General features: G+C 49.4%; 1 protein-coding gene across 2 annotated transcripts in view; it reads right to left on the reverse strand.

The window, feature by feature from the left end:
• Positions 1 to 301: 301 nt before the first annotated feature.
• The window catches only part of PLXNB1 (plexin B1), a 134,957-nt gene continuing 107,664 nt past the window's right edge, over positions 302 to 27,594 (reverse strand). For both annotated transcript variants that reach the window (XM_044452023.1, XM_044452024.1), the window contains exons 22-39: positions 26,576 to 26,818; positions 24,857 to 25,033; positions 22,507 to 22,655; positions 21,809 to 21,909; positions 20,894 to 21,111; positions 19,087 to 19,265; positions 17,400 to 17,466; positions 16,670 to 16,816; positions 15,036 to 15,216; positions 14,591 to 14,694; positions 12,153 to 12,237; positions 11,299 to 11,465; positions 9,852 to 10,012; positions 9,101 to 9,248; positions 7,231 to 7,295; positions 7,064 to 7,139; positions 6,047 to 6,121; positions 302 to 5,079 (exon numbers count right to left, since the gene is read on the reverse strand). In XM_044452023.1, the coding sequence (XP_044307958.1) occupies positions 4,975 to 5,079; positions 6,047 to 6,121; positions 7,064 to 7,139; positions 7,231 to 7,295; positions 9,101 to 9,248; positions 9,852 to 10,012; positions 11,299 to 11,465; positions 12,153 to 12,237; positions 14,591 to 14,694; positions 15,036 to 15,216; positions 16,670 to 16,816; positions 17,400 to 17,466; positions 19,087 to 19,265; positions 20,894 to 21,111; positions 21,809 to 21,909; positions 22,507 to 22,655; positions 24,857 to 25,033; positions 26,576 to 26,818 (2,448 nt within the window). In that variant the 3' untranslated portion in view covers positions 302 to 4,974. The remainder of the gene's footprint in view (positions 5,080 to 6,046; positions 6,122 to 7,063; positions 7,140 to 7,230; positions 7,296 to 9,100; positions 9,249 to 9,851; positions 10,013 to 11,298; positions 11,466 to 12,152; positions 12,238 to 14,590; positions 14,695 to 15,035; positions 15,217 to 16,669; positions 16,817 to 17,399; positions 17,467 to 19,086; positions 19,266 to 20,893; positions 21,112 to 21,808; positions 21,910 to 22,506; positions 22,656 to 24,856; positions 25,034 to 26,575; positions 26,819 to 27,594) is intronic.

Below are 27,594 nucleotides of genomic sequence, written 5' to 3' on the forward strand. Positions count from 1 at the left end.
CTCTAGATGCATTCTACTTTATGAATATTTTTTTTTACTGCAGGGGCCAGCTTTTTTAACAGCAGTTTGACATCCAGAAATTAAGCTGGTGGAACTTTTCCTGGCACATAAAGAAGTATTTGGAAAAGCTTCACTTGCCAACTTCTCTGAGTTTGCTGCTGTTAAATACTCAGAATAATAGGCAGGGAAAAAATGGGCAATCAAGCATCCTAAAGCACCTCACTTGTGGCTCTTAATGCATCATTAAGGAAGTCACCGTCAAAGGAAACCAGCAGCCAGAGCCCTGTCTGTGTTGTATATTAAAGTTTATTGAATTACCGTGTAAGAATTTTGCTCTGTGATAAAGTCATCTGGGATCTAAACTGATTATTTACAGACAAAACTTCTCATTTCATGATAAAATTCCTACTTTGCACAAAACAGTATCTACAATAACATTATTATACTATAAAACAAAACAGGCTGGTTTGTCCGTCAAGCTTTCCAGATTAATAATCATTCTCCAATCACTTCAGAGAGCACATTTGGATAGCTGCGCTAGAGTGCAGAAAAGGAAAGCAGGATATGAATGAGGGATGCAAGAAATCAGAAAAGAAACATTCCAGATCCCCCAAAGTTCAATGTGGGGCTGCAGCTTGACCTCAACAGCAGTCACAATCAGATTCTTTCCACAGAATTATGTCCCCTCGTAGAAGATGTTCCTTTTAGCCTTTATGGTGAACTGAAAGATCCATATATAAGGCCATCTTCCCCAACCTAGTGCCCTCTAGATATTTCTGGTCTTAAAACTCCCATCCTTTGCCAGTGTGGCCAATGCTCAGAAATGCTGGGAACTGTTGTCCAAAGTATCTGAAAGGAACCAAGTTGGGGAAAGTTGATACAGGATTACAGAGACCCTGCCATGGAGAAGGGGCCTCTCCTTAATCATCCCCTTGCTGTGGAAAGGGAACCAGCCCCAGCTTTTCCATAGGGCTGCTAGCTGAGCAGAACAAAGGTCTTCCATCCACAAGTAGAAATCATAGAGGAAGTTTTCTGTGACATGGAACTTTGAGCATTGTCTGCCTATTGATTTCTGCAGAGCAGATTTTAATACGCAAGAACACAGGCTGGGAAAAGGGTGGACAACCCATCTTCCCCACACAGCCGTTCAGGATTCTCACCCTGCCCCACAACCCCTGTGACAGTAAGCCATGCAAAAAGATCAAGGAGGGACATGTTGCGTCTCCATATGCTTGAGTTACTGCTAAAGCAGGGCTGGAGAGCGTGTGACTCTCCAGGTGGTGTTGGACCACAGCTCCCATCACCCATCACCCCTAACCATAGGCCATGTTGACGAGGGCTGATGGAGGCTGGAGTCCAAACCACATCTTAGGCTTAGGCCTCTGGGCAATCCTAGCTGTATCTGTACCACCTTCCTCTCTTGCCAGCTAGTGCAGTTGTAACATGGATTTCGCAAACCATCTGTGGAATCTCCATGACCCCTGGAGGAAGGAGAGGTTTGGACAATCATTTTATTTATGCCCAAGTAACTGCCCCAAGATGGGTGAAGTTGGGGATACTGCTGTGACTCTAAGACTGGCCAAGGGGCGCCTGCCTCAGTGAAGACACCTTTCCTACTTTGCACAAAGTATCCCCAAGGCAGGAGTGCATTCTTGGCTCCTTCAGGTGAAGGCAGCCATGAAGGGCTCCCAAGGGCTCCCAAGAGATTTCTGCATTTTCTTCAGAGAAACTACAATCCTGCTTGTCATGACAGCAATTAGCTATCTTCAGGATTGAAGATACAGCCCCCCGAAGACCAGTTGCTGGGAGAGGCCTGCTTGTGGGCATCTTGGTGATCGGCAAGTGTGGAAAAAAGCTTGCTGGTCTTAGAGAGACCCTTGGCTTGACCTGGCCAGGCTTCTCTCAACTCCTGCTTCCCAGAGACTGAGAAGAATGGGGGCAGGGGGCAGCGGTCATCCCATTCTATAAAATGTGACGTGTTCCAGATCCATCTCTGCAGCATATTCATGGTACAAATCATAGCAGGATAAACCTCCAAGGATAGTTGCCCAGCTGTGCAGAACTCAAGACTAAGGATCCCTTCAGAAGCAGGACTTAAACCAAGATCTTGCAACCTGTTTTTCAATCAGAAGACCAGTGCAGGAATGGGAGGAATAAAGATGAGCAGGTACAAAGTACTTTCCTTCACCACTAAGTAAAGAAGGGGTAGCTATCAGCTGCCTGCCGTTAACAGGGAAGAACATGAAGCTCAAATGTCCAGGCCAGACGCTCAGGCTGCCTCAAGCTCCATCATGCCTCACCGAAGGTACTAAGGACTGGTCTGAGATAACAGAGAGAAGAAAGAATATACAGAGGTGGGACTGAGCCTCAAGAATGATTTCAAAAGGGATAAGCAGACATGTTACCGTGGTCTATTGGTTCCACAGCACTACAGACACAAAACTGGGCAAGGCAACATTGGAATGTGGTAGGCAAGACTCGGTGTTGAGGGCTCCACAAGGCCTGTAGCCAGGGCAGTTTGAAGCTGATACTGCCCTTTCCTGAGAATCTCCATCTGTAATCTCAATAATCCTTACAATTACTATGTAAGGGAAACCAGTACTCTTATCAGCACTCCCTGTTTCATGGACAGAGGCTGAGAGATAAGCGGATGGCTCAAGGCACGGAGGGAGGTTACAGCTAGGCCTGGATCTGGCCAGGAATGCTCAGGCCAATCTCCAGACCAGCATGTAAATTTCTTGGTCAAACTAGGCAGGACACAGAAGATCCACAAATATGGTCTTCTGCTTTGTTTTTAAGAATTTAACAGCAGCCAGAGGGGGAAAAACAAGCCATTTGGACTGGGACTGTGTTCTGGCAGAGCGGGGAGTGAGATAAATCTTTCCCGGCCTGTGCTGTTTCCCTGATATAAATCCCTCTAAAGCTGGTGTTTGTCTTAAAGGGGAAAAATGCATGAAGCCGTACGGTACCTGTATGTTCCACCACACTGAGAAAGTACCTTCTAGGGAGATTCAGCTCAGGAAAATGGCATAGAGGAGAAAGGTTAGCTACTCTCCTTAGAACTATGATTCCAAGCTGAATTTCCTCATAGCTGCTTTTAAATAAATAAGTTTAAACCCCACAAGTATCCTATTTGTGGATTTCCCACATCATATCTAGTTTGGTCCTTACCTGATTAACCTGTTTTGGTCCATGAATGCGTACCCTTCTAAGTTATGTAAAACTCTTTGTAGAGCCTGTCGAAGACGCCTCTTGAACTTGAAAGCTTGCATGTGCTTATCCCAACAGACAGTCCAAAACAACTTAGCTTGGGTTTTGAAGTTAGGGGATGTACCAAATGATGAATTCTATCCTATCCTTGAATCTCTGCCTGTCAGCTAAAGCCCAGGCAAAAAAAGATGGCATTCCTACCAGATGGCCTGCAGAGAAAAACTGAAGCCTGCGAGGTCAAGTAACAGAGTGGAGTGATCCCCACAGTGGATCTAGTTGAGCGGAAGTGCCCGAATCTGCCGTTTGATGCCGCTAATCACAGCAAGAGTGTTGCTTTGGCAGTGGACTGGAAATATACAAAGAGCCGCATTGAAGCTGACTGGGACCAGAAGGAGCAAGGGACTGGGAGTTCTGGTGTGGACATACCCTACCTCATCCAGGTCTAATAGAAAGGAATGGGGAACTCATTTCAGTTGAGCAGGAAAATAGGGTTGCCAACTGACCAGAAAATAACACTACCTGGTTGTTCCTGACCCTTTTAATCTTGACCTAAGAAACCAGCAGGTGATAGCAAGCAGAGAACTATTACCATCTGTTAATAATACCTGTTGATCAAGCTGCTCTCCAAGGCACAGGAAGAGGAGGCAGCTGGTAACCTGGACCCCAGGCAGAGAAACAGCAAAACCTGTCACTGCAGACTTCAATCTGAGGCCTTGGAGGACATCAGAGATGCAAAGCAACTGATTTTTCAAAAATTCTGAGTTGGCCTGGCAGAGCTAGAAAGCCCCCATGGGGGACACAGCAAAGGAAGCACATGGGAGGGAGAGGATATCCACTCGAGGAGAAGTGCTAACTTAATATGTGGGGATTAACATTCTGAAGCTGTTCAATATTCCCCCTTCACCACTACATCTACAGTGCGATTTACAGATCCTAACCAAAAGCAGCAGCGAATGGGAGTGCAAGGCAGCTGGAGGGGAGCTGGACTTCCTTTGTGCTTTCTGAAGAGCAGGATGGGGTGGGTTAAAGGCAGCTGTGCAGGAAGGAACAGCTGCAGAAACGCATGCCCAGGGGCTGTGGGGACAGCCTTGCCTGAGTGTGGCTGAGCAAGCCTCCTGCAGCTGCAGGGACGAGGGCAGGCACTCTGCTGTGCTCCTGTGACCAGCAAGTGCAGGCACCTCCGAGCCACTTGTCACGGGCTCTCTCTTCTTCTGCTGGCTCCTTTGGGCCTGCCCTAGCCCCCCTTGAAGCACAGACCTTACAGTGGAAAGGAACTGCCACTGGATGCAACGAGAGGGACCCTGGGGGCAGGAGGACAGGCCAGGGCAGCTCTCCCCTTGCGTAGCTAGGAGGGTGTTCTCTCTCAGGGTCCAAGAGCATCTGGAGAAAAGTCACACCGATTTAGGGTTCTTCTTAGTGGCTTCAGGCTGAGGAGTGGGGAGGCAAAAATCCAGCATCCCCCTGTGGCTACTCTAGTCTCTAACCCCCTTGGCACAGTCACAACATCTGGCTTCCTGGTCATTGGACCCAGAAGAACTGAAGGAGCCCAGGTTCTGTCTAGGGAGAATTTCCCTAAAGTTCATCATCAGCATCATCATCTTTACAAAGTCTGTATGAACAGAAAGTCTGCTGGCCCTCTCGGCCCCTTGGGCGGGCATTTCCTGGTCTGCTGCTGCTTCCTCTTTCCACCCCTACGTGGAGCGCCTGGTGCTGCCCGCAGCTGGTGCTGCCGCCCCGCCTCTGCCAGCTGTCCCTCTGGGCATGTCACAAGTCTGTGACTTTGTTTTCCACTGCTGCGGCAATCTGCTGCAGGCGGTACCCCAGCTGCATCTTCTGTGCCGTCTGGTCCTCCTCCAGGGCAGTGATGATCTGCAGGGAGAATTGGAGCCTTTAGCCAAGGGATGCCTTCAGCCACATGGCTGGGTTTCCGGAGGAGTTGCATGCATGTGCCACCTCTGAGGGAGGTTGCGGCACTCCGTGAGCAGAGGGCCCAATCCCCAGCAACTGCTAGCATGAACGTCCCGAGGCATTAAGGTCTGGGGACAGCCTCCTGTGGGTTGGTATCCATTAGGAACAGCGTCTTTTGGACACTGGCACCCCAATGGCAGAAGGCAGTCTGCAGAACTCAACTTTTTCCATCTGTCGAATCAACTCCCAATTTTCCCTTTCCCACATTCCTTCCAGTGGCCAAGGGACAAGATTCCAAACAGTTCTCCCTGTGCTGGAGGAGAAAGAGCAGCAGTGGGGCCACCTGAGATCCCGGGTGAGATTCATTTGGCCCACCCTGGTAACCCTTAGGATGCAGAAGGGCTGGCCTCCGCTCACAGCCATTTCAAAGGCTTCCTTCAGTGGCTGACACGTTTCCTAGGCGGGAGGGTTAGTAAGGAATTATGATAAATGATGCTGATATTTCGGTGGTTTTTATTTGGAACTGTCTTTTATAGGGAGAGGAGAGGGATAATGGATTGTCTGAAATATTTGTATTTTTGGTGTTTTTCTTTTTACTCTTTGAGTGATGAATGACTCCCCCCAACACACACAAGCACCAGTCTTAAGAAAATTTGGGTATCGTATTATAATATAGCCCAAGTTGTGGCTCAGAAGGTGGTTTAAGTTAGGGTATGGGGGTGGAATGGAATACATGGAAAGAGGGCTGCAGAAGATGGCAGTCTGTGAGACTGGCACCCACGTTTGGTGCCCAGCACTGATTCCCACAAGGAGGGAGGAGGTGGGGTGCAGGTGCTACATAAGCCGCTGGTTTGTCAGAGCTAGTGGAGTTCCTCTGTAGCTCTGTGAAAGGCCAGCTGGAAGGAGAATGCCCACGAAACGCTCTCACCTGGTCATAGTACTTGTTGATGTACTTGTAGAGTTCATGCAGAGCCACCAAGGAATTGAGTGCGCCTGAATAATTCTGCAGCCAAGAGAAAACGGCTGTGAGCCACCGAGAGAGCCAAAGCTCCCCTCTATTCATCCCACTCTCAAAGCTCTGGGGAAGGTGTCAAACTGCAACCTGGGCAGGCAACATGGAAGAGTAACCACAGGGTCACTCCAGCATGGTTCGTGCTCCGTGCTGCAGCTCAATGGGCACAGGCAGCTTCCCATTACATGGTAACCAATCCTTTTAATGGAGGGATGTCCAACCATTTTGGCCCCAAGGGCCACATCAGATATTGCCAAAGCGCCAGGATGCTGCACAGACACAGACACACCCTAGTATGGGAATTCCTTTGCTTGGCAATAGCAAAGGAACCCTGACCTTATGTCCAATCTCATCAGAGAGTAAGGGAATCCTGCCCTGAAGACAGTGCTGCCAGCAAGGCAGAAGCAGGAAGGGTCTGCTCAGCTGCAAGAAAGAGCTCGGCAGGCCACATGCAGTCCGTGGGCCGCATGCTCTGCACCCCTGTTTTAACGGCAGGTGCCAAGGTCTGCGGCCTTCTGCATGCGAAGCAGGTGCTCTACCGCTGAGCTGTCCACAGCTCTCACACCACATGCTCTTTTGGTTAGCTGAACAAATTCTTATTTGCAATAATCCTGGACGAGCTGGCACAGGGAAGTAGGAAACCCCACACAGGGAGGAGGGAGGGAGAATCATGTTGCAAGATGAACCTCGGCCATTACGACGAGTGGCAAAGGACAACCCAGCATTGATACTGCGCCTGGAACTACACGGCCACTGCCCATTACGTGGCCTGATCTAGCAACTCTGCCTCTGGCTTCAGGAAAGGCATCTGCCAATATCTTGTTCTGGGAGCAGAAAAAAATACAGAAGGGCAGGGCAGGGCAGGGCAGGGCAGGGCAGGGCAGGGCAGGGCAGGGCAGGGCAGGGCATTAATGTAATTTGGAGGCTACTTACCCGTGATAGTTCAGCCAAGGCAGAATTCATCTCCTGATCACTGGCAGAGATGGTTTGACGAATATCTGCATAGTACCTGCATGGTGGAAATACTTACATTATGCATTTCTCTCCCCAGTATTTTGCCTCTCCACATACACACCTTGTTTTCTGTTCCTCTTTCTTACCTTTCCACCATCTGCTTATAGCGTGGAATGTCACGGGCATAGAGCAGCTTGTTAATTGGAGAATCCTGGAAAGGCCACAAAGGGAGTAAGAATTTAATGACAAGGTCCAGAAAATGATACGCAAGTGCACGAGAAGAGCCCTGCTGGATCAGCCCAATGAATGGCCCATCTTGCCCCGCTTTCTGTTCCCTCAGTGGCCAACCAGCTGCTATAGTGGAAAATCCACAACCAGGACATGCATGCAACCTCACCCGCTGCCATTTCCCCAGCATTTGGTATATTCAGGCATCAGCATCATGCTGCCTTTGATACTGGACTAATTTAGTCATTTAGCCAATCAGGACTATGAGCCCTTGATAGGCACACCCTCTGTTTATTTTCCAATCCCCTTTACTGGCCTTCCAAATTGGTGGCCATCACTTTATCCTGTGGAGGGAATTTCATAATTTAACTAAGCACTGCATGAAGAAGTCCGTCCTTTTATCTGTCCTGAATCTCCCTCCAATCAGTTCCATGAGATGCCCCTGGGTTTTGGTGTTGGGAGAAGAAGAACAATGTCTCCCTTTCTGCTCTCTCCAGACCATGGATAATTTTCTATACCCCATCATATCTCCCTGAGGCAAAATGATAACAGTTGACACCTTCCTAAACTGGAGCAGATGTGGAGGAAAGAAAGGAAAATAATAATAGTAGAGAAACATGAACAGTACTAACCCAAACAGTACTTAATCCAAGGAATCCAGTCCCAGCCTTCATCTAAATTCAGAGGTCTAGTAATAATTTCAGCATCATACTGCATGATTGCTACTTGCTATGCTCAGTTTATGGAAAACTTGTGGAAATCTAGAGCATACCCAGCCCGCGCTGTAACCTAGTTGGGATATTTCATCCCACTGACATGCACTTCGAGGCCCCACCTTTTCTACCAGAGCCAAGTCACACCTCAGCTGTGAAACGATGGCGGCGGCAGGAACAGAAGAACAGCCCTGCTAGATGACACTGAAGGTCTATCTGATCCAGCATCCTGTTTCCCATCATGGCTAATACGATACCCATGGCAAGTTTACAAGCAAGATGTGAGGGCAACGGCCCTTTCCCACCAGGATTCCTCTGCAACTGGCGTTCAAAGCATGCTGCCTCCAATCTGGGAGAAAGCATGCAGCCGTCATGACTGGGTGCCACTGATGTAAGCACAGCGCATCAGACAGAAGCGCTGCAAGGCGGCTTTATCTGAGCAGGCTCCCTGCTGGGTATGTGCTAGAACAGAGGCGTTGAACCTCAGGCCTGCAGGTCAAACCGGCCCCTCCAAGGTTCTTCAAATGCCCACCCCGCCCCACCCCACAGCAGCAAGTGGGTTCCATTCCCACCTTGTGACATCCAAGTGTTCAGAATTGTCCTGTTTCAGTCTATCTTCCCCCATTCTAAAAGGCCGCAATGCCTCTGCTAAGGCTTAGTTACTGGCAGTATGAGCTTTAATCTGAAATATATTTTCCCAGGTTATTTTTTAAGAATGCATTGCATGAAAGCCCTACATACACACTACAATGAATTACAACAAAAATGCTGTAGCAGAAATGGCCTTGGATGCCCCTTGTTATCCTTCACACTGCAGACTAGCTAAGCGCCGACGGCAGTTGTGCAAGTGCCTCCCACACGACACGTCGCATTAGTGCCCACAAAACAGCATTTTCCACTGAGAAAACTTCATGGGCAGTGTGCCATGGAAGGCGCTCAGGGCAGCCAGTGTAGCCTTCAGAACAATGTGTGGAACAGCCAAGAACCCCAGAAAACATCAGGCTGGAAAGCAGGCAGCTTCCAGATATGCGTGGCAGAACCTAAGAGGCCTCTGCCCCCGCCTTCCCAGGCTTACCCGGCCCAGTTTGTGGTCAGCGAGTGTGCAGGAGTCCATGAAGGTCTGTGCAATGACCAGGAGCACCGCTTCCACATTATCTGAGGTCTGCACATCGAAGATGAACTGGGGATTCTTGATGATGTTGATCCAGAACCTCAGGGGCAGGCTGTGATGAGAAGAGGTGTTCAGCAGATGTCTATGCACTGGGAGCTGCCCAGGTAAAGTGCTTTGGCAGCAGGATCTACTCCACTTTCAACCAGGGCAGCAAGAGTCAAACTAGATGGTTTGACATTTAATAGTTAAATAGAGACTGCATTCAGGATTATTATTTATGTATCAGTTTCTGTATTGTAGGCCCTGGTGTGTGCCCAATTTTCATACCGACTGCAGTACACAGTCCAGCTGCAATCCCAATGAAAATCTCTTCCTCACATTGCTACTAACATAGCGAGTAAAGTTCAGGAGTAAAACTAATTTGACTTTAGTTTGTATAGTTTGGGCTTGGGAAACCTGCAAGCCATCAGAATGTTTTGGCCTGCTTACATCCTCTGTGCCTCAATCATCCAGGCTGTAAAATGGGTATAAGAGACCAGCCACAGGGATGGTGTGACAGTGAGGATAAGACAACACAGACGGAGCAGCTGGAACAGATGTTGCCGCCTCCTGCCAAATAATTCTCTTCCACTGGCAATGTGGAACATGGCAGCGGAAGCCATCGTTGGGATATTCTACTTTTGAGAAGCACTAGGCAGCAGCTCTGGTTGCCTACCTATTTGTCTTCCAGATGTGGATGGTCTCTGGGTCTGTGATGCCGTGATTCAAGGCTTGTTCATCAAGCAGGTCAAAGAAATACTTCACAGCCAGTGGGACAGGACGGTTGGTACTGAGAATCACTTGGAACAAGTCATCTACAAACTTCTGCAGCGTCCCCTGCAGATAAACACAAGCACAACTCAGGGTAGCCATCAGATATTTGCACAGCTCAGCACATGAATGCAGGGGAGATGAAGATGACAAAGAAAAACCTGCAGCTACCTTCCCCTGTGGCCTGATGGTCGAATAACATGTTAGCTGGAGTGCCACTGTTGTTTTGGAGGGACCTTTCCCCTTTAGACCAGGGGTGGGAAACCTTTTGCAGCCTGCAGCCACTTTCCCTGGGGGGAAATCCTCTGGGAGCCGCATGCGAGCGAGGGGTAAGGGTGCAGCCAAAAGTGAGCGGGGCCAGAGGCAACCCACACACTTTCTTATACAGTCACACTCCCCATCCATCTATTCAATTCTATTCCTCTTCTCCCTGCTCTCTTCCACTGCTATGGTCGCTATAGCTATCAGGGCTTCTCTCCTTTCTATGTCCTGCGAGCTAGTTTTCCACAACGTGAAAGAAGGTGCTGTGAGAAGAAAGCAAAAGCGATGCTGGATCAGGCCAAAGGCCCACCTAGCCCCTCATGTGGTTTCCACAATGGTCACGCAGGTGACGCAAGGGGAAGCCCAGAGGCAGGATGTAAGTGCAACGGCACCTGCGCACTCGTGAACCTCGGCCGCCGGTGTGCCATCAGGTGCATCATCTCTGGTTTTGGAGGAAGCATCCAGCCATTAGGACTACTGCACTGACGGCTTTCTCATCCATGCATTCTCCAATCCCATGTTCCACCCATCCAAACTGGTGGCCATCACTATTTCCAGTGGCAGTGAATTCCATAGTTTGACCATGCACTGTGGGAAGAAGGCCTTCCTTTTATCTGTCCTAAATCTCCCACCAGTCGGCTTCATGAGATGACCCCAGGTTCTAATATTATGGGAAAGGGAGAGCAATGCCTCCTTTTCCATTTTCTCCATATCATGCCTCCCTTTATTCCCCCCTTTTCCCAAGCTAAACAATCTAACCCTAATTTTTTCTCACAGGGAAGCTGCTCCAGTTCCTTAACCATTTTAATTGCCCTTCTCTGCATGCTTTCCAGGATTAAAGGTGCAGTGATCAGAACAGCCCTCATCTATGAGCATGCCATGGATTCATTTAAGGGGATTAGCATATTGGCAGTTTTCTTTTCAGTTCTCATGGTGCAACAGTGCGAATGAGCTTAAATCACAAAACCTACACTGACAGTGCAATTCTGTCTGTGCTTGCTCATTAATACGTCTCATTCTTTCCAGTGAGATCTGCTCCCAGGAAGCATGCGGAAAGACAGACAATGAAAGCTGAGGGCACGGCTTCTTACTTTCATGGAAAGGAGGCGGGTCAGATAGATCTCAGGGATGGCCTTGGCTCTCTCCCGCTCCCGCAGGCTCCCTCGGCGATGTTTTGGCAGCTCGGGTTCTTCGGTTGGCTTCACCAGGTGCCACAGTTTCATTCCACCTTCATCCGCATCCTCTAGCATCGGGGTCTCTACAGCAGAGAAATATAAATGCTCCAACAACGTTTCAGTTCTGGATCAGCACTCTCTTTCTTGAGTGTCTTTATTTCATCCTCCTTTCTTCAAAGAGCTCAGTGGAGCACATACGAGCTCCCTGTACTCACAGCAATCCGGCGAGGGCCAAAGCAAATATGCAAAGTGTAGGTCTTTGCAAACACGTGCAGCCTCAATTCAGATTGGGAGCAGGGCACTGCTAGAGTGGGATTAAACCTTCCACCCTTGTTCCCCCGCAGTTTGCACCCTCTCACTTGGGGGAGGGGTTAAAAGAAAAAAATGGGGGGGTGGATTTTCAGGGAGAAAGCCCTCCCCCAAAAGCACTGCAGTCTTGATCTGACCCAGGGCCACATAAGCTTACCCAAGAGTATGGAAGGCAAACATGCTTAGTTATAGGATGCGTGATTAGATCAATAGAACAAATGTTTTGTTTGGCCCCGAGTATAAGGGAGAGGGAGACCGAGACTGGTCAATCAGCAGACCTGGAGGGAATGTGGAGAATTGAACTTGGTTCTTCCAATTCAAGTCCAGTATTCTTAACCAATACATCACTGACATCCACATCTTTTCCTTGAGCACTTTGATCCTCCCAAGATGGCAGGCAGTGCATTTTCCCATATTTTTCGCAACAATGAGTTCAGTCCCAAGAAGGTGGAATGACTCACTTTCTCCAGGGATGTAATCCTGATTCTCTCTCGGGAGGTGCTTGGTCATACGAGGAACAAGTGCAACCGTGGCTCCATCAGGCACCTAAGCATTAAAAATTGGATTAGACCACTTCCTGCGCTCCTCTTTTGATGCTGTCTTGTCTTATACGTTACCAGAGAAACACAAATGCATACATTTTTGGTCACACATACACACTCCAAGCCGTGTCCAGTTGACCCAGGAGAGGGCAGTCTGAAGCCCTACATTCCAATTTATTGGTGTATTTTCTAAAAACATATTTTGGAATAATCCAAAGAGAGGATACTCAAAAATTGTTAAAACAGCTTCTCCCAAGCTAGAGACTTCTGGATACAGTGAAGGTGATGGGAGTTATAATTCAATGCATCTTTTAATTTTCTTTTTTACTGTGTGATAAAAAAGCATACAAACCACACCATTGGAGAAGAAAGGGAAAAAGGAAATAAAACTAAAATATTTTAATTTCAGAATAAAATGTTTAAAAATCCATAATACTAGCTACATATATATTTTCTATATATTAGTATATACCAGGATATACTATCAAAAATAATTATGTACAGACTACAACAAAGGCACCTCAAATATCTATATATTTCTCATTTGTAGATTATGCCTAAAGGCCATTCATTCAAACACTGAAATTTTCATAAAGTTCTCCACCAAGTGCGTTATGGCTAGCAGCCATTTATCCTTCCGGTGTCCAACGTACCTGAGGGTTTAGGGCAGATCTGCACACTGTTAGCCTGAACAGAGCTACAGCACGTGTTCACTCCACATGCTTGTGGGGTGATTGTCTAGACAGAGTGTAGAACCAATGATTGTAACTGGATGTTTAATCTGGAGTTTCTTGTCCGATACTGTTTGTTGTGTTCAGATAATGCATGTCCTGCCTTTCCACTGTCAAAGCAGCACTTGAAGGAGCTGACATCATTTTAAAAGCAAAAGCAACGATATTCAATGGAGCTACTTAAAGACGAGAACAAAACCTCAGCCAGGTATGTGGAAGGCTGCCTGCCTTTTCTAGGTGGGAAGGAGATGGAGCAGGAACTACCTGCTGTGCTCCAAGTGGGCAGACACCTGGGAAATGGTCACGGCTCTGGGGCAGAGCCCCTGCCTCACAGGCAGAAGGACCCAGGCTCAGCCCCCAGCTTCTCCAAGTAGGCCTGGAAAAATGCCTGCCTTGAACCCTGGAGAACTCTTGCGGCCAGTCAGATGTTGGTAATATTGGGCTAGACCATGGGTCCTCCAACTAAGGCCTGCGGGCTGGATCCGGCCCACCATAGAGGTTTTGGACTCGCTGCATGCGCGCACACGCCCAGCAGCGGCTTGCTCGCAAGGAGATCATTTTGGACTTGCTCAGAGAAAACGACCTCTGTGTGCACCCACTCCTGCCTCGCCCCACGCGCATGCCCACGTACCCCCCACCCCGGCCCATGCCCCCCGCCCGCACTGCCTTGGCGGCCTGCACCCATCGCCAGCGCCTTTCAACTGGCCCCCTGTTGAAAAAGTCTGAGGACCCCTGGGCTAGTCAGTCCAAAGACCTGACCTGGGGGGTGGGGGAGAGAGCGAGAGAGCGCTTCCTAGATACCATATATACTAGTGTATAAGACAAGGCCAATATTTTGGGCTGTTTTTCTGGTGTTTGTCATATGTCAGTCGTATAAGATGACCCCCAATTTTTGCTTCACTATTTTCAGTTTCAAGCAGCTCTTATATGCCGGATATTTGGTGTTTGTTAGCAAGAAACTTCTAGACTCATGTGAGGTCACTTTACCCTATTCTAGCTAGCACTGAGGTTGCCCCTCTGCTCTGGAGGCCGAAGGTGGCCCTCAAGGGGGCTGGCTGGCTGCAGTCAGCTGAGGAGGATGGCTGGGCATGGAGGGGCCACGGGCTGGCCTGAATCAGCATGCTAGGCCTGGGCCTGCGGCCACATGCAAGGTTCACATTGTGATGCAATGCCGAATGAGCTCCTCTGATACCAGTAAGAGGTTTTCAAATCATTATTAATAAAAATTAGTTTGTAAATGCAATTGTCTTTCTTCTCTATCCTTCTTTAAATGATGAACATAATATGATGAAAAAAAATCACTGGGTATGGAAGGGAAATTTTTGCCTCGTTATTTTTAGTTTCAAGAGTTGTCTTGGTATATATGGCAATTTCACAAATTCCAAGTGAGTTTATTTTGTACACAGAATCCTGAGTCAGAAGGAGCAAAAGGCAGTCTGACCTAATGCCCTTTCCACAAAGTAGGATCTTCCCTTCACAGGAGTCTGCAGGTCCAGAAGAGGCCACAATCTGTTGCATCCAAAGCATCAGGAGGCCAGAACGAAATCCACTTAAGTCCACTTGTGCACCACTCCAAGCCAATCAGAAAAAGCCAGCCCCAAACTCCCCCGCCCAACCTTCCCTCACCTTGTAGTGCTGCAGGGTGTTGAGGCGCTTCCAGTTGCCCTGGACGACAGACGTCACATCCTCGTCGGAAAGGATGAGGTGCCCGGCCAGCCCTGATCTCCACTCTAGCTCCACCAGCAGGGAGAAACAAGACAAACACCGAGAGCCCGGTTGGAGCAAATCACAGGAGAGGGGCAGCTTTAGGGAGAAGAAGCACTTGCCCTGCGCCACCGTCACCCTCTTGGTGTCGCCGCTCCACAATGGCTTCTTGCTTGGCTAACCTGGGTTGATGAGGGAACCCTGACCAGGCCTGGCAGCCACGCTGGCGTCGGGACCGGGAGCAGGTGCCCAGAAGGGGGATTGGCAGAAGAGTGGCAGAGGCGGCCTTCCAGTTGGAGTACCCTTCTGCACCATTTCCCCTGTAATGGCTGCCTTTTCCAGTGCCCAGCCCAGGTACTGCACTCACCCAAGTCCAGTGAGTCTGGGTCTGGTCGGTGGCAGTAAGGTGTTCCTTTATAGATCTGGTCAAGGATCTTCTCTTTCACCTGGGTGATGGTGTCACAATCCAGTCCCTTCACCACGACCCCCTGGGCGCCCTCTGTTCCTCCTCCCAGGGTGCTTCCGGCCTGAGCCAAAGCAGTTAAAGTCTGCAAAAACAGAAAGCCAAACCCAGCTGCACTCTGCCTGCTCCTAGCAGCCGCCTGCTGACTGCTAGGATGGCCCCCAGGGGGAGTGCGGCACAAGGGAAGGGACCGCAGCTGCTGCAGGGGCCTCGCCTATGCAGAACCAGACAGCACTTCTGACACGCCTGGTCCTGGAATGGGTGGGGATCACTTGACACAGAGAGCAGGTGGGTGGAGGAGAAATGCTCCCACACTTCAGGCTTGTTTTAGTGCAAGTATAACCGATGAAGCAGTGAGGGCAGAACACCCGACCCCCAGAAGATGACCTAGAAAGCAGCAGGCTATGGGGAGGCGGCGAACAGCGCAAGCTGGCATGAATATGCAGTGGCCACCGGGGCTGACACTGGCCACCGCACGATCCTTGCATTAGTCTTAGTTTAAAAAAATATGGTTAGAGGTGGAAAGCCAGACATGTACATGATTACAGTCAGTATCGCTGTACTGTAACAACGTATAGATTCTCTTTCTACAACAAGGGTGCTTCTTCCCATGTAAGTGTGTCTCCCTTTAGGGAAGCAGACGCACACTTCATTCCATTCTTGTTGTCCTGGTGTTTTATTAGGGTGGGTAACTTGCCGTTTGCTCCAACGCAGCGGGAGTGCAGAAGCACGGGGGAGAGCACGGGCAGGAGGAGACAAGAAGCACAAGTTGGGTGCTTCTGCCCTTCAAAACACACGGCCATGTCAAGAGACCCCCTGAAAGATTATTCATTACCCAGCCATAGTGTACTAACATTACCTAGAAATGCTTCTCTCTCTCTCTCTCTCTCTCTCTCTCTCTCTCTCTCTCTCTCTCTCTTGTTCCAAGGAATTCAGGGTGTAAGAAATGGCTCTACTCCTCTCCTTTTGGTTTTCACAACAACCCTGTGAGGTAGGTTAGGGTAAGAATTGGCAATTGGCCCAAGGAGACTCAGGAAATACTATGGCTTGCTGGGAAGTGGACCTGTGTCTCTCAATCACAATCCGTTGCCGAAACTGACAGACCATGCTGCCAGTTTAGAAAAGTTGCTTTCTGCAACCAGGCTCCAAAAGCAGGCGTGATTCTTGTGGTGGTAGACAGGCAGTGCAAGAGACCACCACTGGGCATGATGAAGTGAAGCATCCCTTCCCTCGGACTGGGACCACACGTTCACGGAGCTGTCCTCTAGTTCCACTACAGCCAAAAGCTTTGAAGGGACTCCTGAGGGCTGGAACAGCGGCTCAGATGCTACTGTTCCTCTCTAACTCGTGAAGTGGTTGTGAGAAACAGCTGGATCTTTGCGATCCTGGACACTGAGAAACGGGGCCGTTTGCTCCAGGACAGCAGTGCTCCTGAAGGCAGCATGGCTGGCTGGCAGATACAGCGCAGAGGCTGAGGGTGGCCAGAAGCCCAGGACTAGCTCTAGCTTCTTTCCCGCAAGACCTTCCGCAGCTCTCACCAGAGTGCGATATTCCAGGTCCTCTCGAAGAAGGCGGTTGTCGTTCAGGGTGTACTTCGCTTTCCCCGTCACCCAGTCCACTGGCCCCTTGTCCACTTGGTGCTTGATGCCTCGGAAAAGCATGTAGAGTGGCTCCCCAACAGAGTCCTAGTGAAGACACAAAGAAGGCCCACTGCCCATCACCCAGTAGCTCTGGCGTGTCCACCTGTCCTTCTGCTCCAGCCCGCCTGCATCCCCAGCAGCGGCAGAGTCTGACCCAGGTTCAGGGAAAGGGCGCCTTACACACCGGGTCTTCCTCTAGCAGTTCAGTTCTGTCTAAGCTAAGGCAGACTGCACTAGCAGCACCATAGAAACACAGGGTACCAAATTAAGAAGGGGCTTTTAAAATACATGTGGGGGATAAAGGTGGGTCCCGGGGGTTGTATGGATCTCTAATTCACAGAACTAAAGAGCAAACGTTCCTAGCATGTCTTGGGGTCCGGCTCTTAGCACCCTAGCAGCAAAACCTGGCTTCAACACCTTGGTTCCAGATCCAAGGTCAGCTCAGAATTCTGTACACCTGCTCTTGCTACCTGTGAGGAGGGAGGGATTTCGGCAGGTTGCGCTGCGCCACAAGCATGCCTTCCTCAAGAGGTTCTAACTGGAGTTCCTGCCCTCCCTGGGATGGGGAACGTAGTTGTAGTGAGACACACACTTTCTCTTCACCTGCATGGCAGGGCCAAGCTCTTACCCTCACAAATGCATAGAGACAGATGGACATCCAGTTGGTCAGCAACTTCTCCACCACCGTTTCTGTCCTGAAAGAGAATCCTGCCGTATTAGAGTCTGGAGAGAGCCTCTATCTGGAGGACACGGAAGATGCGGCCCTCCAATGTTGTGGGACTGGGACCACAACTCCCATCCCACACCACTGGCTGTGCAGGCTAGGGCTGATGAGAAGCACAGTCCAAAAACCCGAGGGCCACATGTTCTCTACCTCAGCTATGTCCCAAAATAGTTCTGCCCTGCCACCCCAAAGAGGTAATTGGGGCGCACTGTTTTTTAAAGAAATCCTGGAGGTGGAAGATGGAGATCTTAACCCCTGCCTTTCAGAGGCTGCAGTTCTATCTGGTTTGCTGTTGCTCACATGTCCTACTTGAGGGCTTTCCAGCAGATTGACCACCGTGCAAAGAGAAAGCTGGACTAGATGGGCCTTGGATGTGATCCAGCAGTGCTCTTCTTCGATTATTTTTTCATGGACAAATTTATGGAAACCGAACAGCAATTTGTATTAAAAGGTATTTGTATACCACTTGTCTGCCCCAAGAGTCCCCAGAGCAATTTTGTTATTTTTAATCAAAACTAGTAGCATAAAGCACTGTGAGCTATCAAAAATAAAAGGAAATCTTTAAAATCCAAAGGAGTGGAATTTGGTTTAATATGTTAAAAAATCATGAAGTTAATTGGAATAAACATGGTTTTAACTACTTGGCTAAATGCATCAGTGCTGGGAACAGTCTCATCTCCTTAGCGACAGAATTCCAGTAGAGGTGCCGCCAGAGAAAAGGCCCTGCTTGACACAACGGCCCACTGTGGGCTATTTAACCCACAGCAAGACTGTGGAGTGCACAGGTGTGTGTGAATGCCCCTTCGAATGGCACCAGGAGCCAGCATGTATATGCAACCCTCCCTGGAGGTTGTTGAAGTGCACAAGCCTGGCAGGCACAGATCATGTAAGGTTGTTTAATCCTCGCATAACCTACGCTTTGCATGGCAGAAGCTCCCTCAAGTGCGGACTGCATGCACAGCCTGGTGCCTGCAGGTGGCATTGCTCACAGTGGGCTAAATAACCCACATGGCTGTGGGGTGTTGTTCAAACCTGATCCCTGCCTTGCCTTCCTAGGTTCAGAGGCAGCACATCCTTAAGTGCCAATTTTTTGGCACACAAACCCTGGGAGAGAGGGGGAAGGACCAGGCTCTGGTCTTCATGCACTGCTGGGGGCTTCCTACAGGCATCCGGTCGGGCTTTGTACGAAGCAGAAAACTAGGACTAGATGGGGTTCCGGCCGACCCAACACGAGTCTTCTGGTGTTCTTGTGGGCAGCCAGCATCCACACCAGCTTCACCCATATTCATTCCCTACTTCTGTGTTTGTGCAAACAGCAAAAAACTCCCTCTGGAACAGAAAAAGTGGCTCAGCTTAAGAGCAGAAGAACTGCACGGATCAAACCAAAGGCCTGTTTGCTCCAGCACTGTGCTTCGCAGATGCCTTAAGGAGACATGACAGCAGGACATGAGCACCACAGAATCCCCACGATGTTGCTTCCCAGCGTCCTCCTGCCTCGGGTCCCCGAGGTCGCACGCAACCACTGTTCCTTGCAGCCCTGCACTCTATGAATCTGCCTCATTCCCTCCCTTTGCCTCTCCTGCTCTCTCACCTTCGCAGCATCAACTTGGGGTTCTTGGCCACGTATTGCTCCACCAAGTCATTTAGGAGCGTCTTGAGGATGTCTGTGAAGTACTCAAGTTTCCCGTGCAAAGACACAGTGAGCAGAGAGGCGACGTAGGCCCGATCCCTTGGAGAGAACGTGCGCTGGATTTCCAGGGTGTGGATAAACTGAAAGAAGGGAGAGGGCCACACAAGGCAGTCATGTGTTAGGCAATCCTTTCCTGGCTGTGGACTCCTTCTGGTTGGTCGGTCACCCTCCAAGAACACCTGCAGGTTAACACCTCACTTGTCTCCATAACAACAGCAAAAGCAGGCGAGAGTCAAATTAAGAAGGTCCTTGAAGGAGTGGCAAGGAGCTGGATGAAGAAATGGACAGGAGGACAACTGAACAGACCACTGAACCTGAAGCTCGCCACTCCTGAAGGGCCGGGAGATTCCAGCAGTTCTGTTGTATGGATAAACTCATGGGGACTGAGGTATGGAAATGCATCCATGTCCCAGAAGCCAGGCATGAATGAAAATGGGGCAATATGTGCATTCCGCTGTATGTAAATAGGACCCGTTTCTTTGCCAGAGCACATGGGGAGCACCAGCATGCAAGGGGAGAGCAGTTGTAGGGCGCTTCCTGACAACTCCCTCAAGCATTTGTCGATGGTATAAAGGCACTGCTGGAGTGGCTGGATTGTATCTATCCTGTGCTCCTGATACTAATCATTTAAGGCAGGGGTGGGCAACTTCAGGCACGAGGAGCAAGGAGCGTATCTGGTCCTTCAGGGATCTCAGTTTGGCCCTCTGACCGCATCATCTTCCACTGGCTCCACTGCTTCTCCTCTGACTATGGATGGTTTTTAGGTTTCTCCTTTTTCGTGCAATTTGCTCCAATCCTAAAAGGCTAAAATGCTTCTCCTAAGGCTTAGTTACAGGCAAGAATAACTTCAAGCTAAAATATGCTGGTATTATGGTACTTTGGCCCTGTTCTTTTTGTCTTTGGGTCCACCCACTGCTGGAATGTGCCACAGAGTTTCTCCAAAATTGAATTTGGTTCTTGCACTCGAAACGGTTCCACACCTTTGATTTAAGTCAACTGAAATTTGGATATAATTGCCTCAGCTCTGCTACCATTTTTCCTTCTAAAAATACACCCATGGACCTCCCTTCCTCTGCTGAATAACACCTGTGTCAAGTCTAACGCACAGGTGCCCACCACATCCTTAACCCAGTTCTGATTTCTGCCTCTCCAAATGGCTGCAGAGGTGGAGCAAAACTTACTAGACAAACAGCCCAGGAGCATTCCAATTTTTCTTTGCCGTACTAATGGCTAGAAATTTGCCTTGATGTAACGCATCATGGATTTTCCTGTCAGGAACATATTCTGTGCTCCATCCAATCACTTGAGCTTCCTGAGCCCAGCTTGGTGGAACTGTAAGGGGTGTGATTTCACAGGGGACATGTACTTGTCTAAAGCACGGGTCCTCACACAGCCCGGGGGCCGGATACGGCCTGCCATGCCCATTTGGACCCGCCACACATGTGCTGCCGCCACCCACCTTGACCCACGTGTGGAAGGCAGCGGTCTGCTCACTCGGAGAAAACGAACTCCAAGCAGGCAAGCTGCTGCCTCGTGCACCCGCCTCGCTTCCCCTCGCCATGCGCGCGGGCACCCACCCACGCTGACCCTGCCCCCGCCCTGGCCCAGGCGCACCGCTGGCACCCCGTTTCTGGCCCGCGCCCAGCACCGGCACCTTTCAACTGGCCCCCCGGTGAAAAAGTTTGAGGACCCCTGGTCTAAAGCGTACCTTGGTTAGAAAGAGCTTGCTGTTGAGGAGATTGGAGAGCTGCACCAAGCCTTGCTCGACCGTTTGCCTCCGACATTCTGGCACATCCAAGTCCCTTTGTAATGGTGACTCGCGGTGACCCGGAAAGAAGATGCGTTCTGCGTAGGTCTTATAATCCAAGAAGGGAATCCCGGTGCCCACCAAGTCACTGGTGAGATCCATCATCTCTGTCATGAGGTCTGCAAAGAAAGGAAGCGCCCATGTGCAGGAGAACGGATCTGAGGGTTCCCCCTCCTCCAGAAGGACAGGAGTGCTGGGAACACAGGACACCAAAAGAAAGGCAGGACATTTTGGAGGGCTTTCCCTCCTAAGATGGAGATGACTTGACAGCACCTAACAGCAACAACAACTGTCTTCTACTCAGACTGGCGGCAGCTTTCTAAGTCTCCAGTCTCTCCTATCACCACCTGCCACCTAATGCTTTTCGAAGTGGAGATGCCAAGGGAGTGAACTGGGGACTTCCTGCATGCAAAGGACCCTCCTTCACTGCTGTGAAACATGCTGTCTTTGCTTCAAGTTCATGCAAGGTAGGCTGACTTTTTTTTCTTGACTTGGGATGGACTCCCCTAAAGGTTGCTCACATCTTACAGTTCAGCTGGGCCAGCAGTGACACAGCTCAGCTCTTTGGGTTCACTTGTCCAACACAGCAGCCTTAAAGGGAACAGGTAATCAATCCTGATGCAGAAAGAAAGCAATTCCAACCCGATGCCCTCCAGGAGTGTTGGAGTACAACCTACACCATTCCAATAAATTTGCTGGGGATGCTGGGAACTGTGATATACGTAGCAAATGAAGAAGTGCCGGGTTGAGAAAGGCTTTAGCTCTGAAAGGATTCCACATCCGTAGAGGCCAGTCTGTGCCCTCTAATCTTCATACCTGTAAATTCTTTTTTGCATCGGTCCCGGACACTGGTTTCCAGATTTTCAAGCTGAATTTGAACTTTTTTGTAATCTCTCAGGGCCTGTTTACTCTTTCTCCTAAAAGGAAAGAGAACTGTTTTTAGTGAAGCTGATCCCTAGTTTGATCTGGTTCTCGATTTTTATGCCAGAGAATCCCTCCGATTCTTGCAAACACAAAACCAGCACTGACTAGCTGAACTAGACTGTAGGCTGAAGTGGCGCCTACAGGCACACCCAGTGCTCATGCTTTCTGGCCACCTCTCTCAGTCTTGGAGGTGCCAGTCAGTAAAACAGGCAGAGGGTGCCAGCTGGTGTAGCACAGTGTCTCAGTGACTATGCTACAAATCCGTAAGTACATTAGTATTACCTTTGCTAGGCTGAACTCAGCACGTATCTTTAAGAAGCACTTTGAACACTGGAAGCAGTTTACAAATGTCAAATGTTCTCTAATTTGGAAGTCGAAGGGAAGGCACTTGCTCCACACATGCTGAACAGGACCCCTGAAGAAGTGGCCACCCCACAAGAGCAAACCCCTCTGCTCTCCACATGCAAAGTGTCCTGCTTCTCCCCCAGACGGAACAGACAACCGCCAAACTGGCTTCCCTTCAGCTCAGAGAGTGATCCCTGCCTAGACTGATGCAACAGGGCCTTGTGATAAAATTGCCCACTTCTCACCGGTAGATGAAGACAATAATGAGTACAATCAAAGCAACAAAGGAGGCCCCAACACCCAGGCCAATCTGGGCTTCCAGGGGGAAGGTGAGCTGGCTCTCGGTGTCGTATTGCACACGGCCCAGCCAGAAGTTCTTGTTTCCCATTTGCACCTGCAGAGGATGAGAGCGAGCACATGAAAACCCAGGCAAAGGTGAGAAGCAGGAGGGGCCTCTTTCTTGGAAGACCAGGTGCCTCTGGAAATTGCAAAGGACAATGGTAGATTACTGGGGGGTGGGTGGGTTTGCCTTTGACTAATTTGTGCCTGAGGGGTGTAGCAATGCAACTGCTGAGCACGCAAGTCTTCCAGTACGAGTGTTTCACAAGGAAGCCTGTGCTATTTCCACATTAATAAAGATTTTGGTTGATGGGTGAAGTTGTGCAAATACTTGCACTGAAACATGTATTTGAAATACATATTTTACCATCAAAGTACAGACAAATAGGTTTCATGTGAAAACATCATTTGCAGAGTATTTGTTGATATAATTTCCAAGCAAAGAATGGGTTGCGATAGGCAAAGAAGTGAGAAATCCAATGGGACAGTGATATTCCAAACCAGAGAGGAGTCTGGGAAGGGCTGGCAACGTTTTGAGCACATTTGGGAATTTGAGAAACTGCCTGGGCACCCTCACAACATGGCTCCCATGGGAGGCACGGCAAAGGAAAGTCGCGTGCCCAAAGGTAAAGGCAGTCGCGGAGTCTGAGCCAGGGCCGTCTTAGCGCGTGGGCCTGATGGGCACTTGCCCGTGGGCCCCATACTCATCTGTGTATGTTAACCCTTGGGAAATTGGAAAACGTCCAAAATTAACAGTCATTGTAGTTGTCGTAGGGGCCCCAGGACACTGCTTTGCTCGGGGCCCATAATACTGTTCAGACAGCCCTGGTCTGAGCCCCAGCACATTAAACAACTCCTGCGAACCCCCAGTTTCCAGCAACAACAGAAACCTATTGCATAGCAGCTGCCAGTAAGAAAAAGTGCCTTTCTCTTAAGTGAAAGGGAGGAGGCAGCACAATGCCCGCCCTTCGTCTCACAGGTGCCAAGGAGATCAGCCCATCTCCGAATTTGCAGAGAGCTAATTCCTCAGGCCTCCTCGCCCTTCAGTGAAATCACCCCAAATGGATGCCAGCCCCATTTTAGTGACTTTAATGCATTCTTTTGTGCAAGTCTCCTTTCACTGACCCCATGTGAGATTCTACTCCCCACACATGGAATCACAGAACAGTAGAGCTGGATGGGGCCAGAGCGCCATCAGGTCCAGCCCCCTGCTCAGTGCGGGACTCCCAGTTAAAGCATCCCTCTCAGATGGCTGCCCAGTTGAACACTGAATGCCTCCAGTGAGGGAGAGCCCACCACCTCCTGGCTGACTGGTTCTATTGCTGCATGGTTCCAACAGTCCAGAAACTGTTCCTGATATCTAGCCAGAATGTGGCTTCCTGAAACTTGAGCCCATTATTCTGTGTCCTGCACTCTGGGATGATTGAGAAGAGATCGTGGCCTTCCTGTGTGGACAACCTTTCAAGCACTTATAGGGTGCCATCAGTCTTCTCTTCTCAAGGCTAAACATGCCCAGTTCTTTCAGTCTCTCCTCATAGGGCTTTGTTTCCAGCCTCTGCATCATCCTTGCTGCCCTTCTATGAACCCTTTCCAGCTTGTCCACGGGAATGGCTGATAACAGTGGCCTTGCTGCTGGGAGGACGGGTGCTTTTTGACCCCTTTCAAACGGACTAATCACCTTCTTTTTAAAAGTAACTAACTAAAAACTCACAAAATGCTGGGGTACTGCTTCAGGACAGGGATGTAGCGGAGGGACACCCTTGCTAGTATTCATCTCTAAACCAGTGTGACTAAGCAAGAGCCAGACCTGATGAAAAGGGTGTGATAGAAGATCTCCCTTCCTTTGTGTTGCTTTGAGGGGAATGTTTACCTGTTTCTCCCCCAGACGTACCTTTCCCGAAAGCTGCTATTATTTATTTGATTGGCACTCTGCCTTTCCACCAAAAACTGGCATTTGAGGCAGCTTACACAATTAAAATGAATTAAATAGAACTAATGGTTCCATAGGGCAATCAAATGAACAGCATCTATATCTGTCTTTCCATCACCCCTCCCTCAACACAGAATGGAATATTGTTAAAACCAAAACAACAACACAACTTTTTTAAAAAATGCAATCCATTTTGCACAGGCAAGAGTTCCCTCTGTTCCCCATCCCATCCCAGCTGCTGCTCCTCTTCCTAATATTTCCTTCCTCTTGCCTTGATGCAGTGCCCCAGACCAGTCCCGCTCCTCCTCGCCAACATCCACCCTTACTGTGAACTCCGGCAGGGATTCCGTGCCTTCCCGCTTGGCCCGGTGTTGAGGCGCCGGCTGCTCTGTGGGGGGCTCACAATAGAGGTGGTTCTTTGTGAGGGTCTTGACTGAGCAGACCCCCACTCCAATCATGGCTTTCACCTCGTCTTTGCTAATGGCTAGGTCCAGATTCTCCCCCTGGAAGAAGGAACACCAATTAGAACTTCTAAGCAAGGCCCACGACTGTCACCCGCGTGGAAAAAATCAGTGCTGGCCAGCTGGGCTGGGAAGGGGGTGCTTTGCAGGCCCCCCCCCCCCCCGCAGCATGCTGCATGTGAAGCTGAGCACAGAGGAGGGCCTGGCGCTCCACGCGGGGAAGCTCCTGTGCGCGCATGAGGTTCCGTCCTCCCGGGGCTGCCAGGCTAGTGCGCAAATGCAAGGCTGTGCAAAGGTGGTGCGGCAACACACCACAGCGGGGAGGCGGCTGCCACACATGCGGAGAGGTGGTGCAAGGAAGAGATCGGAGACGGACGACTGTCCAAAGCTCCCGTTAGAAGTAGCAGGGGTGGAATTTGGGCGTAACAAAAGGTCAGGATGCACACGTAACGCAGAAACATGAAACCTTGCTCTCTCTTTATATTAAAAAATACAAATCTGTTTTCAGAAAGAGAAAGGGAAAGAGATTTAATAAGCCATAGGTGTTATTCAGTATATCCTATTAGCCCTTGGCAATTTCCCAAGAAGTACTGTTAATATTGTCTTGGTCTAACAGATGGGACTATAAAGGCCTTGCAACTGACATAAACGACTAAATACTCTAGATTATTATAAAGTCTCTAGTAAGGACCGACCACTTCTGTACATGGAAAAAAACTGATTTCTTTGATCAGGGCATGTAACGCAGATTAAAGCAGCAGTGAACGAAGGGTTAATTTCTACTGCCCTGCCTGCATTGTGTGTCTGATTTTGGGTTTTGCACTGGAGCTTGATGGGCACCATCTGGGAAGTAGATACACTTGGCTGAGATCTTTGCACAGCAGCTAGCAACTAGGGAATCAGGGAGAAGGGGAGGAAGGAACTTGTACGTTGCAGATTTGCCTTTTTGTTCAGCTACTTTTGCACAAGGAGTAATTATTGAAAGGAATGCATAGCCATAAGATATTGCCTCTGGCTTAATGAATTTATTAGGACAGGGCAAGGAATCTGTGACCCTCCAAAAGTTGTTGCGACTTCAGTCCCCACCAGCAAAGCAAGCATAGCCAATGGTCTGGGTTGATGGAAGATATTGCCCACCAACATCTTCAGAGTTACAGATTTCCCAGTCCTGTGTCAGAGGTTTAGACAAATACACAGAAAGAGAACTCTATAAACAACTGTTCAACATAGCAATTAAATAGAACCTTCTGGGTTGGAGGCAGTATACTTTGGAATACCGAAGGACAAGCAATGGAGGAGACCTTTTGCCTTCACTGTTGACTCTCTGCTTCCCAAAAGAATTTGGTTGATCCATGTTGGAAAACAGGATGTTGGACTTTATCAGAGACAGGAATCTTCTGCTCTGTGGGGATGAGAGACTTTCCCTATCCAGCTTGCTGCTTCTGTTCCAGACCTCACTCTCCTTTTTCTCATCTGGCCCCTTATCTCTCATTCTGTGAACCTTCTTATCTCTAACCAGCAGCTGCCAATAAACAAGGCATGGATCTTGCTTCCTGCTTGCGAGGAACTGATTGTTCCAGTTACCTCCACAGAGATGATACTCCCAGGCTTGTGGCGATAGGGTTTGGAATGATCTTCCATGTTGAGGGGCTTCAGGAAGGGGTCAACCTCATAGGAGAAGCCAGTCGGGTGCAAGGTCTTGAAGTCAAAATTGAGATTATCCAGGATGAACTCCAGTTTTACTTGGATGGAATGGGAGAGTGGTTTAATGGCTGGCGTTTTGCACAGTATGAGGCTGGAAGAGTTGACCTCGCAGGGCTCTTCAAACTAGGATAAAAAAATAAAGAGATGTGAGCAGCAGAGCTCTGATGGCTAGACTTCCAGAGGCTTAACAGTCCCAGGACCCTCTGGACCACGGGGAATCCCTGAGGTGGCTCTGGGCAAATGGGTGGACTCAGGACAAATCAAAGCATCTCTTAACACAGAGTTAAGCTACTGGCACCGCAAGATGCAGTGACGGCTAACAACTAGGATGGCTTCAGAAGGGCATTGGGCACATTCAGGGAGGGTATCCAGAGTTGTTGGGGAGCCCCAGTAGGGGGGCCATTAGGGCACCCCAGTCTTGTTTATGAGCTTCCCAAGGCATCTCGCTGGCCTTGATGGGAACAGAATTCTGGATTAGACAGGCTGGTCTTTACGGCCCTGCTGGTGCTCCTGGCAAACATTTCGTAGACTACTTAACTATGAATGTGGGTATATTTCCTTTGTTTGCCCAGCCCACCCAGACCCAGAGCCAGTGTGCTGTAGTGGTTAGAATGCTGGGCTGCAATTAGGCAGACTCGAGTGAAAATCCCCGCTCGGCTGTACAATTCATGAAGGAAGCTTGGGCCGGTCGCTCTCCCTCAGCCCAACCTCTCTCACATAGTTGTTGCAGCAATAAAAACTGGGGAGAGTGAATGTGGAATCATGTTCATCACTCAGAGAGCTTTAGACAGCAATGGAATGAAAGGAATAAAGAAGAAAGAACCGCCAGCACCAAAACATCTGGCCACAAGAAGGACAACACTAAACATCACACCAACACCTGCAGTTTTAAAAAAAAG

This window comes from Varanus komodoensis, unplaced genomic scaffold, assembly GCF_004798865.1.
Source record: "Varanus komodoensis strain SLA01 unplaced genomic scaffold, ASM479886v1 scaffold6_4, whole genome shotgun sequence".
NCBI lineage: Eukaryota > Metazoa > Chordata > Lepidosauria > Squamata > Varanidae > Varanus > Varanus komodoensis.